Raw genomic sequence first — 16975 nt, 5'->3', positions numbered from 1 at the left:
GCACTGAGACAACCAGGTACCACCTGGTGTACCCAAAACACCTGGATACCAGTACCACCTGGCACACCTGGCGTTCCACTCTCAGCAGCCTGTAGTTCCATCATTTAAAGGATTATTCTATTTTATTTGTGCCTAAGTTGTGTCCTTTTCCCCCTTAAACTCATGTTTGTATCTAAAAGCAGATACACACACAATAGATAGAGAGATAGATGATAGATAGAAAGATAGATAGATAGAGGATGGATGGATGGATGGATAGATAGATAGATAGATAGATAGATAGATAGATAGATAGAGGATGGATAGGTAGATGATAGATAGATGATAGGTAGATAGATAGATAGATAGATAGATAGATAGATAGATGATAGATAGATAGATAGGTAGGTAGATGATAGATAGATATAGATATAGATAGATGATGGATAGGTAGGTAGATAGATAGATAGATGATAGATAGATGGATGCAGCCTTTCACCCTGTGGAGAAGCTCTGGCCTGGGCACCAAGGAGGCAGGAAAGGGCGGGGCGATTGTGTCCCTTTCTCGCGAGGTCTGTTTCTGCGAAGATTTGCTTCTGGAAAGCAGGTGGGACAACCTGTTACAGGAAGCAGACGGATGGCTGTTTGCCTTGAATCGCTGCAGCTTCCACCACACCTGGTGAGCGGAGAGGCAGCCGGGACAGACGTGCAGCTGTGGCTCCAGGGCCTGGGCTCTGTCCCAGGGCCTCCATGCCCCAGGGCGTCCTGGAGAAGTTGCTCAATCCCCCTGAGCCTGTTTCCTCATCTTCCCTGGAGGCTGGTCATTCTGAGGATTGAATGAAATCCTTCTCTAAAGCATGTGCTGCCGGCCCTGGCGCCGATGAGCATCCGGTCAATGGCTGGCGGCTGCCATCACGGTTTCTGTGCCATCACCTGTCACGTGTATCAGGCAGGAGAGGTTGGGAGAAGCCCGGGGTTGGGGAGTGAGAAGACCTGGTTCTAGTCCCCCTTCTGCCACCACCTGACTCTGGGGCCTAGACGATCTCTTGCTCCCTGGACCTCCGTTTCCTCACCTATAAAAGGCCAGGGGGTGGCGGGGGTGGGGGAGGGGAGGGGGAGGTGGCATATGAGGTTTGGTTGAGCAAGAAGAAACGCCAGCCGACGGTGGAAGACTCTCGGAGGTCGGGCTGGAGTCGCCTTGTCACTTCCCCCCGGAGCTCCGGGAAGTCTGTGCTGACTCATGGGCAGTGCTGTTGCCAACACACGGTTGGGCAATCGACGGTGTTTCTTCCTTTGTTATGAACGGAGGCTGGTTCTAGATTCTTAGTTTCACCCAGATTATAAAATCGCATAAAGAATGACAATCTGAGGCACAGCAGGAAGGCAGTCTGGGTTCCTACTGGTCTACCAGAAGCTCCAACTTTTCATGTCTGCGAGGAGGAAAGAGCTGCCTGGCTATCGTACTGCACACTAGTCTATGTACCTAACCCAGCGCACAGGCATGGCTGCTGACCTAAGCCCGCCCATGCACTGGCTCTGTGATCCTGAGCAAGGGTCTAGGGGTCCCCCCCCGCCCCCCCGTGAAGAGTAGGAGCAGCAATGCTCTGCTCAGGGTACTTGTGACGAGTGAGGTCATGTGTATACCCATCCTCAGGGATAGTAGGTCGTCTTTGATCTTTCTCACCTTTTATTCTGAATCTTCTCTAAGATTCAGAATGTGCTCCACAGGAAAAGTACATTTGGAAAAAAATAAATAAAAGGAAGAGCCTCTTTATCAGCAGTGATTTCTTCACCGATCACAGTGTCATCGCCTTTATGCAATGTGGGGTGTTGCCGGTGTGAAAGGGCCTGTAAGCTTGGTTTAAAGGGATCGTCCTGTATGGGGAGCCCATTTCTCCCACGACCAGAACAGAGGCACCCAAGCATTTCCCATGCATTTTCCCGATAGATTTCAGGTGCAGATTGAAGAGCTGGTTTGTCTCATGCTGGTCAACCCCAACTTGGTATTTCTTTTACTTGTTAGTGAGATGATGTTTATTTAAAAGGTACAGGATGGGGGGATGTCCTTCTTGTTCAAACAGTCGATTCTCTGAGAGGCCTGGCATCATCTCGGGTCGGGCACGGGAGGCTGTGCCCTGGAAAGCCGGCGGGGCTGTCAGGGGTGGGGGCGGGCAGCCCTGGCAAACTGCAGGGCTTCAGTGTTTCTAGAACAAATGAGTCCCCTCTTCTCTCAGGCTTCCTCACCTGGCTTTGCGGTGGTGGTAAATACAGCCCTGCTCCCCAGGGGTCCGAGGAACGTCCAAGTGCACGCAGTGGCCTCTGAAGCCAGTGGCATGGCATCCATGCTCCTTTCTCTCTGTGGGAGGAGAGGGCCTGGAGCCCCGATGATGAATGGCTGTCTCCACAGAGGCTCCTACCACACACACTGCGCGTCCTGGGCCTGCAGTTGGCAGCTCTCTCTGTGCTTTGCGTTTCCGTAGAGTTCCTGTCTCCGGGGTTCTGATGGGCTTCGGGGGCAGTAAATTCACGTCAGGGCAGTTGCCCTTAAACACCCCGAGAAGCGGGCGGCTGGCAGGCCAGCCTGGACAGTGCGGGGCCAGCCCTCCGCAGCCTGGTGTGGAGCTGCTGTGCTGCTCTCTGAGGTCCTTGCCGAGGAGGAGGGCAGACGATCCGAGAGCTTCCATCCTGATGTTGTCCTCACCGGCGTGCGCGTGGGTTTGACCAGAGGGGGAAGCATGCATTTTTCAATGGCTGAGTCTGGAGGTTAATGTGAATGAATTGCTGACCCAGATGAAGAAATCAGAAGCTCCAGTTCATTATGAAGTGGGTAACTCAGGGAGGCGGCTTTTCTGGTGGAATAGAAACTTAAAAAGATCAAATTATCTTTGAAAGATAAAAGGCAACTTTTTTTCATTTTTAAAGCTCTGCTTTTTGTTCTTATGAAAAGGAAACTGTTCACCAAAACATGCCAAGAAGTTAAATATGTATAAAATCCACGACTGAGAGAACTGCTAAACATTTTGAAGTGTATGTTTGCACTCATTTCTATACACACACAGTTAAAACCAAAAATACAGTCACACGCATATACTGTTTGTAACTTCTTGTTTACCAGGTATCACTGATCATGAGCATCTTTCCATGTCATTAACTATTGCTCTGCATCATCAATAATTCAGGTTTTTCCTCCTCAGTGCAGAGAGCGTGGTTGCCGACAAAGTGAGCTGCCGGCTGGGACATGGGAAACTGACTGAGGAGCCTGTAATATGGCGCCACTTTCTTCAGTTAAAAGTGCCTCAGAACAAGAGGTGGGCACTGGAAGGACCCCTTGGTGCCCCGTCTTTTCTGTATTTGCCTTGAGGTACCTCCCCGGGGGCTCCCCAGTCCTCACCACCTGCTGGTCAGCTGAGGTGCCTTGTGGTCTGAGTGAAAATCGGCAGGAGATTCTCAGATATAGTCAATTCCGAAGTTCAATCTTTGACGTGAGGTCCTCTTCGACTCCTGTCCCTTCGTCCCTCTCATTCCGTTCTTATTGTCGGACAAGAATATTTTAGGTTTTTACTTTATTCTGTGTGCTAGCAAAAAGGTGTCCGCGATGTCTAGTAATAGTACGTAATAACCATCCTCAGGTGCCCTGTACCTTTTGGACTGGTCTTTACTTTGGGAAGCGGGTAACATGGTCACAAAAACATGCTGTGTCTGAAAAGGGACTCTTCGGCCATTCATGTAAAAAGTAGGGCTGCGGAACTAATTTGTGGTTATGTAACGGAATGAAAGAAATCTGAATTGCTGCGAGACTCAGAGAGCAGGACAATCCATGTCAAGAGGACGAGTGGCCTTTGGGGGCTGTCCCACAAGTCATCCTTTCAAGTGTACATTTGTGAGGGACAGACAGGACAGCTCTTAAGGAGTGGTGACCCCCCTTTCCTTGGCTCAAGGGCAAAATCTAGGTTGGGTTCATCTCTTCCTATCACCTCTGTCCATGCCTCAGCACCTCTCACCTGGACCATGCAGCACCTGCTGCCTAAACGTCGCTTCTGTTCGTGCCTCCTGTGTTCCTTCTGCGCTCAGCAGAGTGATGTGAAGTCTCAAGGTCACTCTCTCCCCTGCTTACACTGAACAGACTCCTCGCTAAAGATTACCACCTGGTAGGCGGCCTGGTCTGGCCTACACTCCAGCCTCAATATATATGCTCTCCCTCCGCCCGCGACAGCCAGCAGCCTCTTTCAGAATGTGCCAAACTCGATTCTTCCTCAAGACTTGAACTTGATGCATGAACTCTTCCTGCCGGTTCTTTACTGGCAGCTCTTTCTCATCCCCAAGGTCTCAGCTCGGACACGATCTGCTCAGAGAGGTCCTTCAGGCTCCTGTCCCAAGAGCACCTGTCGCTCTGCCACACCTCGTGCCTTCAGAGGACCTACCCAATCCAGTCATTGTGTTCAGTGATTGGTGTATCGTGGATGGTCTATTCCCCCGCTAGGATAGAACGCTATGAGATCAAGGGCCTTGTCTGAATGGAACGTGGCTTTGCCCCCAGGGCATAGTCCTAGCAAATAATTGGCACTCTGTGAATATTGTTTTCCTTAAATGATTGAATGTTTAAACTGGCGGTGACTCTGGACCACTCCAGACAAGACCTGCCACAGTCGCTTTGTGTCTCTCTGTCCTCATCTGAACCATTGGGAGAGATACTAGTCACATCACAAAAATTATTTTAAAGATAAAATGAGATCACACATGCGAAGTGTGTAAAATGATGCCTAACGCATCATGCAATAAACGTAGCCCGTATTGTTACCGTTCCTAATCCCTAGCCTTCAGAGCTGGCGTGGCATTCCACAACCTTTGGGTGTGTAAGCAACGTGCTGTCTGCCCCCGGGGTGTTTCTGTTTCGTTGGGACTTCCAGGGGTGCTCAGCCTGGAACAGCTCCTTACCGGGGCTGCTTCTATTGCTTTAATTTCTTACCGTTAAAAAGTATGTACTCTTCATCTTTCCCACGACCACCCACAGGTGAAGAAGCTACCTGCTTATAAGAAATTAGAGGCCCATTGCATGAAATTTGTGCACAGCTAGGGTCCCTAGCGGCTGCCGACTGCTGGCCAGGGCCTGCCTTCATTCTGCGCCACCCCCTAGTGGTCAGCGCATGTCATAGTGAGCGATCAAACTCCTGGTCGGTCGAACTCCCGAGGGGACACTTGGCATTATATATATTATCACATACATATGATAGCTTGAAGCCTTTCTTCTCCTAGTTATCCCTGGATGCAGGAATTCCCATGCTGGGAACACCCTCCACTTTATTTATAGGCCCCGGTGCCTTTTAGCCAAGGTGACCTAATGAGGCCTTAAAGTAAGACATTAATTCTAATGGGAACTATTAAGGGCGCTAACAAGCCTTTAGGTATTTGTCGTGCATTTACTGTGTGCAGAATCCTCGTGTGGGAGATGCACGTTGGTCTCTGTCCATGTGGACCACAGAGGGATAAGTAATGGATCTTTAAATGAACAGATAACTACAGCCTTGGCACCAAATGGCACATGACAAACTAGTGGGGTAGTAACTGCCGTAGAATTCCTTCCATCGATTCACATTCAGAGGACACCTGGCGAGGGTTGGGGCTGTGCTGGGCCACCGTGGGTCACACAGAGCTCTGTGCACTGTCTCAGCAGGAATTCCTGCTGTAAGTCTCGTGGTCGAAGAAAGTATTAAGGGGGGTGGGAGAGAAATTGTGGGTATTTAAAGAGTCGTAACCGAGGCTATACCTTTATTTGCGTTCATGAATCTCCTTGGGCTGCAGAACAATCACCGGATTACTGAATGGCCTGTTATCACCGTGCAGCTGGCCACTTTGGATTTCTCATGCTGAATACAAGCTCTGAATCCATCATCCACCCCTACCCGTTTCCTGTCTTGGTTAATGGCACCTCCGCCATATCGCTGTCCACACCCAGACCCCAGCTCCCACCCCTCCGTGGGATGCGTGGGAAGGCCTTTGCATGGACACCCCTCACTTCCTGCTGTGGCCCCGCCTCCTCCTCTGGCGTCAGGTCCAGCCTTGGCTCCTGTCATTCAAGCTCTCCTACCTCTCAGGTTTCCCGATGAGGCAACGTTCCCTCACACTTCCCCGGTCCCTGTGCTGCAAACATGCTGCTCCTCCTCCACCAGGAAAAGCCTGCACACCTACAGATGCTTCCCAGCTTGGCGCTGTGGGCTCTGCAGAGCAGACCTGAAACCCGCCGTATTGTGACGGATTGTGTGCAGGCCCAGGTGAACCCTGCGGTCGCTTAGACAGGGCATCTGTGGTCTCCTGGGCTAGGGAGGGCTCCCGGTTTGGTGAGCAGAGCCGAAGCGGGGCTGGATCTCAGCGCCTGATCTCAGTGGCCAGGTCCCCGAGTACAGAGCACGGACTGCATGACATTGAGGTGGTCCCAGCTGTCTGTACAAGTTGCTGCCTGAGTGTAAACTCCTCGTAGGCAGAAACCAGACTGATATCCTCACCTGCCGGCAGCAGCTCAGTGCCCAGCATGCAGGGCGAGCTCAGTAAGCATTGTTCAATGAACAGAGGAGTGAAGGAAGTGGAATGCAAATTGAAAAGTACTTTTTATTCATCACGGCATTTTGTATGGGAACGACAAGCTTTCAGAATATGGAATCTTCAAAAGGGGAAATAATAAAAGAGGTTCTGCAGGTGACCGGGTGTGGGTGCTGCCTGAGCACCCCTGGGCCTATATTAGGAGGCTCTGGAGAGCCCAAGGTGAGCCCCCTTTGCCTGCTCCCCTCCAGGCCCATTCGGCTCCTTCCTGGGAGTGCCCTGGCCATACAGCTGCAGGCACCCATGACCGCAGGGGACAGCCGGGGGTAAAATGGGTACTTACAATTGTGACCTGACTGGTCAATGGGGTCAGGAATCCTCACATTTCTAGACAAATCTGTATGTTCCAAGATCCCTTAGGAATTTTCCAGAATGCTTTTAATTATTTGATGCAGAGGCAGGAGTAGGAGGAAGGAAACTGAAACTCTGAAGAATTAGGCACCAGGGACAACTGGAAAAAAAAAAGAGAACTTTGACAAAACACTTTCTAAATTATATTGCAAATAGAAAGGCTTTATTGCATTCAAATACATCTTATTTCTAGGACAGCATTTACTGTCCTTTTTTCTCTCTCTCAACTTAAAATCCTGATTATGGTTTTTTTTGTGTCTTATATTTTGAGTCCTTAGAAACTACCAAAAATTACTTCTGAGAAAGTGGGGACTAAATGAATAAGTAAGTACAGGGAGAAAGAGAGAGAGAGAGAGAGAAATACAGTGAACCAATCTGTGAAACCCTGGTTGTCCTTGTGATACTAGGCCCGCTGGATTTGGGTAACAGACTTGACCGTCGATAGGAAAGAAGAGAGGGTCCGAAGTGACCTGGTTAACGTTGGAAGAATCCAGAAAGCACCAAGAGATCTGTGAGGCCAGACCTGTTGTCTGGAGGGGGTTACACATTCTCTATGTTGGTGCCACAGGAGCCACAGACGGGCTCAGGCCCGGCCTCCGCGAGTGGCTCTGGCTGCGGAGGACAAAATGAGGTAAACTCATTAGAGCCCGCGCGGGGCCGCCTGGGAGAGATTTGAAAACTGTCCTTTCGTGGAGCCTAACGGGGTGTGCGTTTGCTGCCAATATCAACATAGTCCCGGGGCTCCTGTTCTTTTCTGCTGGAGTTTTCTTGGGACATGGAAGCGGGGGAGGGGTGTGAAAAGCCTCCCAGGATTGTGTTTTGTTTTGCTTTGTGTTTTTTTTCCTTCCTGTTTTTGGCTCATACAGCAAGTCGATGGTAAACATTGGGCAATGTGCTTGACCGCACGATTCCTCAATTTCCTCATTAGCAACGCTGTCTTGTTTATGAGGAGTTTTGAAATTCTTTGCAAGTGCACAGAATGCGGTGTGGCAAGCCGGCGCAGATATCTTATTTCCAGCCCACTCGGTGCCTCTCTGCAGGGGAGACCACCTGCCTCAGGCGCACTTGGAGTGATTGTTCACAGGCAGGTCCCGAGGCCCACCCCAAACCTTCTGAATTAGCATCTGGGGGGGTAGGGTGCGGCCCCAAATCTCCATTGTAAACAAGCTTCCTGGTGATTCTTATCACTCAGAGTAGCTGTTTTCTGGGGAGCCCGAGGTAGAGCTAAGCGCCTGAAAATCCCCTGGTATCTCCCAGGGTTTTTTGGATGGACCCAGTGTGGACCATTTTCCCCAGAGCTACTGCCTAGTGGCATTGAGCAATCCATTTAAAGGCCATTTGAAGCTTATTTGGCTAATCCCTGACCTCAAAATATATGCAATCTGGTAGGAGCTTAAGGACTAGCGTTCGCTGTCAGGGATGGGGTGAAATTAACAGGCGTCCGAGAATGAAAGAACTGAACCAATGAGCATGAGTCCCCCTGCTTTGGGTTTGATGCTGGACTTCCCCTAGGAACCCAAGGCTGAGGTCCCGGTCTTGATTTGGCCACTGACTCAACTTTGACCTTGGGGAAACCATTTAATCTTTCTGCAGTTTCCCCCTTCACAAGATGTACTTTCTCCATCCTCATGAGATATTTGTCAGAGGAGCCAGCCAGCTTACCAGCTTACTCAGAAGAGACATTTCATTACGGTAACCGTATGTTCTGCAACCAGATGTACATCAGGAGGCAGGGATAGCCTCCGGTCACGGATCAGTAACTTCGAGATTGTCCTGACCGAAGAGGATCAAGAAAGTTGTCCAGTCCCTCCCTTTGTGTTGAGATCGGAAACCTCAGAGAAAAGAGTACGCAGGCTTATGGATTTGTGGGCTAACATAGTAGTGTCTACAAAGATGATGCAGGGACGGCAGACACAGGCAGGATTCCTGTTTCTGTGCTCAGGAACCTGGAGAGCGAAAGGCCGCTGTTCACCCCCGGTCTTGCCCCTGTCTGCCCTGGACGGGTGGGATTCTATTGAATGTCAGGACACCTGCCACCTCTCCTTGGACTGGGAGCTTGAGACCTGTAGGCATTTTCTGTTGCTGTAGAACACATTACCACACACACAACAATTCACAACAGCACACAACTATTACCTCACTGCTTCTGTGGCTCAGAAGTCCAGGTGTGGCTTGCTGGGGCCTTTTGCTCAGTGTCTCATGAGGCGGAAATCATTTTGTACAGTATTTTGTACAGTAGCCAAAAAATGGAAACAAGCAGATGTTTGTCAACATGTGAATAACAAACTGGCATATACATACAATGGACTGTTCTTTTTTAAAATATTTTTATTGATTTCAGAGAGGAAGGGAGAGGGAGAGAGAAATAGAAACATCAATGATGAGAGAGAACCATTGACCGGCTTCTCCCGCACACCCCCCCACATGGGACCGAGCCCACAACTCGGGCATGTGCCCTTGACCAGAATCGAACCTGGGACCCTTCAGTCCACAGGCTGATGCTCTATCCCCTGAGCCAAACTGGCCAAGGCTACAATGGACTGTTCTTCAACCTTAAAAAGGAAGGAAATTCTGACCCATGATACAACATGGACCTGGAAACGGATATGCTACATGAAATACGGCAGTCGGAAAGGACAAATAGTGTATGATTCCTTCTATGTGAAGTCCCTAGCATAGTCACATTCACCAAGACAGGAAGTAGGATGGTAGTGGCAGGGACAGGAGAGGGTGGAAGTTGGTGACCAATGGGCACAAAATTCCAGTTGGAAAGACGGGAAGATGGAGATGGTAGTGGTGATGGTTGCAGAACAAGGTGAGTATGCTTAATGCCACAGAACTGTGCACTTGACAGTGGTCAACAGGACACATAGAATGTGCTGTATATTTTATCACAATAAAAAATTAAAAGAAAATGAACACGTAGATCACAAATCAGAAAATGTTACAAGCAGGCTGATCTGGGGAAAGATGTGCAGCCTAGTTGGTAACCAAAGGAAAAAAATTAAAAATTTTATTTAAAAGAAGTACCATCTTGCCCGGCTGGCATGACTCAGTGGTTGAGCGTCTACCTATGAACCAGGAGGTCACAGTTCAGTTCCTGGTTAGGGCATATGCCCAGGTTGCAGGCTTGATCCCTAATGTCGGGCATGCATGCGGCAGCTGATCAATGATTCTCATCATTGATGTTTCTATCCATCTCTCCTTCTCCCTTTCTCTCTGAAATCAATAAGAATAAAAATATATTCAAAAATAAAATAAGTATCATCTTTTAGTCTAATGGAATAATGAATGTTATGTGTCTAACACAAAATCTGGAATATAAGTATAGTCAGAACATATTTCACTTCTCTGCTGCTTCTTCCCCTTCTCCCTAAACAAAGATAAAGTTTTCATTTAATCTTTTTATCCCAGTGTTTTACACAAGTAGACAGGACTGCCTTTAGAATGCTAGTTCCATTTTTTGAAAGTAAAACCTTTTTCCATGAGGCCCAAGTTGAGGTTCCAGTGTAAAGAAGGTATAAGAATTATATTAAATGCAATCCTGAAATAGTTTATTATATCACAAAAAGGTATTTGGCTGCAAATATTAATTAGATGATTTCCCCTCAAAATGTCCTAGAGTTTGTAATAACAAGAGCTGTAAACTCTGAGCTAGTGCTGTGGCTGTGCCTTAAAATTGGTCTTCTTATAACCAAGCCCCTATAGGGCTTCTAATAGGCCATGTGGGCACACACCTGCCTTATTTTTTTGTTCTCTCTCAATTTCCATGAGTCATGATTCTGTCTTGGCAACTCAATGAAGGCAATTAGAGTGACTCTTTTTGATGATCAGGAAGTGTAGTTAACAATACGTCTCTTATTAATTGGTCAAACATGATGAGCCACGCATTGTATTAAGCATGTTTCTGTCATTTCATTTAATCCTCATCTCCTGAGACAAATGATGTGACTCTCTTTTTATTGGGGAGAAAATTGAGTTTCAGAGAGTTTTAATAACTCACTCACTCCACATCCTGGTTGGTAGAGCTAGGTCTCAAACCTCTGGTCGTCCCACCACCACACTACACTGCGTCCAGGGACATAATTTATTTATCTCATAAGTATACAAGTGATATATAAGAACAAAATTTTAAATGTGACTTTGTAAAAAGAGCTCATTTTTAGTAAGATGGATCTAGAAAGCCCTGGTAGTGGACTTGCAGTGATGTGGATAAAGAAACAACTGCAGGGTTGGTTTTTCTCCTCTCTGTCCTCACACTCATCCAATTTTTTTTCTTTCTTTCTACACAAATTGTATTTATAACTTGACCACTTCTAACTAAGACATAGCTCTTGATATTACATATTAATTCAGGAGCATTATTTTTAGAGATGGAGGGAGGGAGGGAGGGAGGGAGGGAGGAAGGAGAGAGAGAGAGAGAGAGAAGAGAGAGAGAGAGAGAGAGAGAGAGAGAGAGAGAGAGAGAGAGAGAGACATTGCTTTGTTCTTCCACTTATTCATGCTTTCATTGGTTGATTCGTGTATGCACTCTGACCAGGAATTGAACCCACAAACCTTTTACAACAGAATGATACTCTAATCAACTGAGCTACCGGGCCAAGGCAAGAGCATTTAAGCCAAAGTTTAGCTCTACAAACAAGCTGTTGTACATTCATAATAAAGTGCCTTCTGTTCCATATCAAAGTGTAGATTTGCTTCCTGATAAGATGTATTATTTGAAGACGATCAATTTTTTATTGTGATTCAGGTGCAAATAACAGGAAAGCATAGTTTTCCCCTATCTAGGCAAGAGAGGGGGTGTATTTCTAAAAAAGAATACTTTATGTAATGTTTTAAATGGCCATTGTTTTGCATTGTGATTTAGGAGAAAACAGATTATACACCAAATTCAAAGGCGTCGGCAGTGGTGTCCTGACTGACAGGAAAGCCCTGCCAGGGAATTTCCGGAGAAGCCACACCATGGCCAGGTCTTCGGAGACACTCCGTGCCCATCCTGCCCCAGAAAATGAAAACCCTTGAAACCATAGATTTTCTGAAACATCCACGCAAATGCCAATTCTGAAAATAAATTTCTTTGCAAGAGTCTATATACATGTCTGTTAAAAGAAAAAAAAAAGTAATGTCAGAAGAGAAACAAAAAACCAAACTTGTCTTTGTAATTCTGAGACAACTAAACAAGTAGGAATATGTGTGGCAAATGGATAAGTGGTTGTGAAAATAGAAAGAAAATACACTTTTTAAATATCCGTTTCCCCAAGAGAAATTTAATTCTGAGTTTTTGTTTTCAATTCTGAATTTCAAGTCAAAATATTTTCAAAGTTTTCTCCAAAAGGAGAGTGAAAACAGACAAGAAACCAACTTGCTTGTGCACGTGTGCGCACACGTGTTCACACGCACACGCACAGGACAATCTCCTTTTACCCGAAGCATTCTAAGCTCCATGTGCTTCTTCTGTTCGCAGAGCTCACACATGTTTCAACCGCCTGGACCTCCCCCCGTACCCCTCCTTCTCCATGCTGTATGAGAAGCTCCTGACGGCCGTTGAGGAGACCAGCACCTTTGGACTTGAGTGACCGGAAGCCCAGTGCCCGGCTGCGTGGGGACAGGCGGCTGGGGAAGCTGCCCTCCAGGATGGCCCACCCCCGGGAGGGTCAGAGCGGGCTTCCGTCTGAGTAACGCCTTCACTTGACAAGCCTAAGCCACGTGTGGGGACTGGATCGCGGTGAGGAGTCCTCTCTGAAGGATGGGGGTGAGCTTGATGCCCAGGGGACAACCCAACAGTCTTTCAATCAGCAGGTCCTGACTCCCACGCTTCTTCCCATTCGTTGCGTCCCAAGACCAAGATGAACCTGTGCGGATCAGCTCAAGGTCACTGTGCAGGGACTTGGGAGAATCTTGAAACTTAACCTTGAACGTGATTCAAGCCAAACCGCAGCCCTTGACCCGATCTCCAAATTAGTGCGAGTTCAATAATGGAATAAAAACACGTGTATTTCCCAAAAGTACCTTTGTGTGAGCCCCACGTTATCACAGAATATTCCTTTTCTTGCTTATGTGTGCCTGCATGGTGTTGCACGCAGGTTTCAGCTTCCACGGGACCCGAGTGGAAATGAAACCAAGTCAACATGAGGCAACTTTAAAGATTTGCAATAAGGTGGTCTATGACGATGGATATGCAAAGTGGTCTGTGTGTCATGGCCGGAGACAAACTGTTCCACAGTGAATTACTACCGACAGATTGTATGCTTTCTAATGCATGGAAACAATTTTAAATAACTAGCGATTAACTCACAGCATATCAGAAAAAAGTCCACGGTGAGTTCTGTTCATTTTTTTATAGGTTCATGACATTTATGTTCTGTAAGGTGTACATAGGAACTCACCTGTCCTACTGTTCGTGTCGCCGGACCCATTTCCATGTCCATGCTTACTTGGGCATCATGCCAGTAGGTATCCTCTTAAGCACTGTCCAGGGAACCAAAGGGCCTTGTATTTTTCTAAAGGTACAAAAAAATTCCCCGACATATTTTGCACTGAATGTACCAAAGTTGAAGGGACGTTACAAGATGACTGACAGCAACTCCATCACTGGGCGAGTATAACAGGAAACAGCTTTGAAATTCAGACTTCTCCACAGTGCCATGTCTACCACTACAGGACTGTGCATCTAAGTAATAATTTTTTAAGACTCACGATATGTGATAGTACGATATGCATTTATTTAAAATGCATTAGACTCTTCCATCCATCAAATACTTTACAGGATGGCATTTAATAAAGATATTTCGTACCCCACCCCACCCCCCGCTTTTTATTTGTACAGCATCATGAAACACCAGGCTCACTGAGGGAGCCATCAGCAACACCTAAGGGGTCCGCTCTCTTTAGTAACGAGGATTCCATCTCCCTCGTCAGTGAAGACGTCACAGACGGAACCCTCCGTGCTCTATTGCCAAGCCTGCATTTTCACCGATGCATAAATTCCTTATCAACATAAGGAAACGTCTCCTAGGATACCTCGGACATTGCATGACACCGCTCATGTTGCACTTGCTTAGTCTTCTCAGAGGGTGTCCTTCGTTTCTACTGCTTTCGGGGTTTTTCCACATCGTTGTTTATTTCTGGACGTATGGCCATAACTCATCAGAGGATCGATGCAGCGAAGTTAAATTGTGAATAATAAAAGCGTTGGATTAACATTTGGTTTGCCAGCCTATGGTTTTACAGGCATTGCCCGACCACTTCTCTGAGCTCTCAGTAGCCGTGGGATCCTCGTTGGGGGATGTTGGCGGTCTTACACTTTGTAAAGGTCACGTGCGTGGGTTATGTAGGTTGGTCTTAAGAGCAGATTGCCACCCCCCCCCCCCCCGTTGGGTGAGCTGCATTTACTGCTGGAGTCTCGAGAGAAGAGCCACTCAGGCTGCGTTCCTGCACTAGAGGCAGATGCTGCTGGGCGGGGAATGTTCTGAAATAAAGACCCCCAAGCCCGCAGGTGGGGAGGGAAGGGGTACCTGTGTCCTGTCATTGGACCAGAAACTACGGGAAGAGAAAAACTTTTAACTGAAACAATTAGTGTGAAATTACTGACCATGAATGTAAGTATTTTTAATTTTGCAAATTATTTTTACTAGATACAAGGGAAATCATATACTATACTTTATTTAAAAAACGACATTTTTTATGGTAATGTGATGTTTCAGAGCCGGCATTCTCTAAACAGCTGAAATCGAAGGTGGCATTTCTTTCAAAAATACATTCCTAGACCACGTGAGCTTTCATTTTGGTCTTTGACACCTGGTTACCATACTCCACATTATCAGGTAAAAGAAATTTAAAGTAAAGTGTATCTCTTTAATTATTTCTAAGAAATATATTTATTTGTTAGGGCATCCAACTTCTCGTATAACAGTATAAGCACCTAGCTGCTACTGTTCTCAGAATTGGGGATTCTCAAAGATGTACTTAGCCTATCAAAACACCATGGTTACTGACCTTTTTTTTTCTCCACTAGTAAAACAAAGACTCCAGTAATCACTTTCTAGAATATTAAATATCATGTCCACAGAATAATTTAGTCTTGAATATACTCTACAATTAGAAATATCCATGTATTTTTTTCTTCTGGGCTGTGAACTGGGTAACTCGCTGTATGGCCTTGTTCCTTTAAGAAGCTCTTCAGTGATAAAGACAGTGATAAAAGACAGTCACGATGCATCATGTACGTACACAGAGAATCTCTGGGATGAGAGGAGAGGCACAGTGTCGGCATTCGCCCCGTGTCAGCCACTGTGTCTGATCATGGTGCTGCAAATTCAAAATCCGCCCTTGAGAAGTTCATGGTCTAGAGGAGCAGACACCAAGGTTCAAAAAAGTCTTTTCAATAGAGTTTGGTTCTACCATCAAGGACTGAAAAGAGAATGGTTTGCTCCATCTGGGAAGTCACTGAAGGCTTCATACATGGGAGCTACTGTAGCCGAGGAAGGAAGGGAGGAAAGTCACATAACACCTGTCTGTTGGGGCTAAAGGCATGTCATAGCGTGTTGGTACTGGTCAAGTGCTGGAGCCCATGTGCATTCATGCACAAGGGTCTGAAGTGTGCGTGTGGGGAGCTGAGCCTGAAGGAACAACTGGAGGGTCTTCAAGTTGTCCAAGAAATGCCCCAGTGAGATGTGCCCTTTCCCGGTTCCTCTGGTCTGCACTCCAGTGTACCTTCCGTTTTCACTGTGAGAAATACCAGTCCTGAGCCCAACCCGCTTCTGGGGTCGAAACGTTTTTCTTGTGCAAAAACGAATGGATCTTGGTCAGAGAAGCGTGGTCATCATTTTCTAGCATCCTTATGGTAAAACGGCATTCAGATGATGAATGGCAATGGTCGCACCTGTTTGTGTCGCACATTAGAGTGTCAGAGGACTTCCGGGGCATCATCTCTCCATCCTCACACACTTCGTGGGGTCGAAGGTACCACGTCCCATGTGGTTTGAGGCTGGTGTTTGGGGCTGGCTGGTGAGATGTTTCAGTGCTTTATAGTTACAATTCTAGGTTTCGCCACCAGAGATGGAGAGGGCTAATATTTCTACCAGCACGTTTCGCTTTCAGTGAATTTTGCAAGATGATTCACCTACCAACGGCTCACTTTTTCAAACACTCTAAAATGTGACGCCCTCAGAAAAGCCCATGAAGAAATGAGTACAGTACATTCCTGGAAAAAAACTCCCCATACGCTTAACGGTTGCATTTTACTATTTGAAAAACAGAATGCCAATGTGATTGCTTTTGGTGGATTTATGTAGTATAGCAGTTTAGTTTTCTCAAATACTATTTGGAAGCAACATCATGGGAAAAAGGACTTGAATCAAAAGCCTTCTTTTATTTTAATTTTTCACTTTTAGGAAGGATGGGTCTAGAAAGCCCTGGTAGCGGAGTGGCAGTGATGTGGATGGAGAAACTACTGCAGGGTTGGGGTTTTTTTCCTCTCTGTCCTCACATTCATCCATGTTTTTCTTTCTTTCTACACAAACTGTATTTAGAATGTGACCCCTTCTAAGACAAACATCTTTGAATGAAGAGTCTGAAAGTCTTTCCAGCTGAAACCCCATTCCGGAAACCCCCCAGGCAGGCAGAATGATGCTGTGTGCTCATTAAGAGATATGTGTCCGTCTGCGCAGCCAGAGCACGCAAGTGAAGACTCATCTCCAAACCGAGTCTGAGCGGCAGGCCCTTCGTTCTCTCTGACCTGCTTTCTGGTTTAGATGATGAGTGCGAACGCTAGGTCTCAGGCACCTTCCTCCCATCGAATTGGAGTTTAGATCGAGACTGTCACTTCCAATTAAATTCCAATCTTTGCAAAATCCATTAACTGGGCAGTTCGATTGTGCTTTCCAGGTAGGTGTGTTTGTCTAACACGGAAGCAGAGGGGTCCCGGAGACAGTAAAGCTTTCTCATTGCTAAATGGTGGCTGAAAGCCAACCAGCTGCTCCCCGCTGGGTGATAAAAAAACGAAAAAGCACAAAAGAGGTGCCCTGCCCGCCAGGAACGCAGTGCTAATTAC

At 46.9% G+C, this 16975-nt stretch overlaps 1 protein-coding gene across 1 annotated transcript in view; it reads left to right on the top strand.

The window, feature by feature from the left end:
* The window catches only part of HECW2 (HECT, C2 and WW domain containing E3 ubiquitin protein ligase 2), a gene marked incomplete at its 5' end in the record, with an annotated part of 171337 nt that extends 157210 nt beyond the window's left edge, over positions 1 to 14127 (top strand). Inside the window, one exon of the mRNA XM_081095984.1 lies at positions 12389 to 14127. Coding sequence (XP_080952110.1) covers positions 12389 to 12500 — 112 coding nt within the window. The 3' untranslated portion in view covers positions 12501 to 14127. The remainder of the gene's footprint in view (positions 1 to 12388) is intronic.
* Between the last annotated feature and the right edge of the window lie 2848 nt (positions 14128 to 16975).

Source organism: Myotis nattereri (genome assembly GCF_964212035.1).
Source record: "Myotis nattereri genome assembly, chromosome: 7".
NCBI lineage: Eukaryota > Metazoa > Chordata > Mammalia > Chiroptera > Vespertilionidae > Myotis > Myotis nattereri.
Note: the sequence above shows the minus strand (reverse complement) of the source record. Positions and strands in the feature narration are given on the sequence as shown.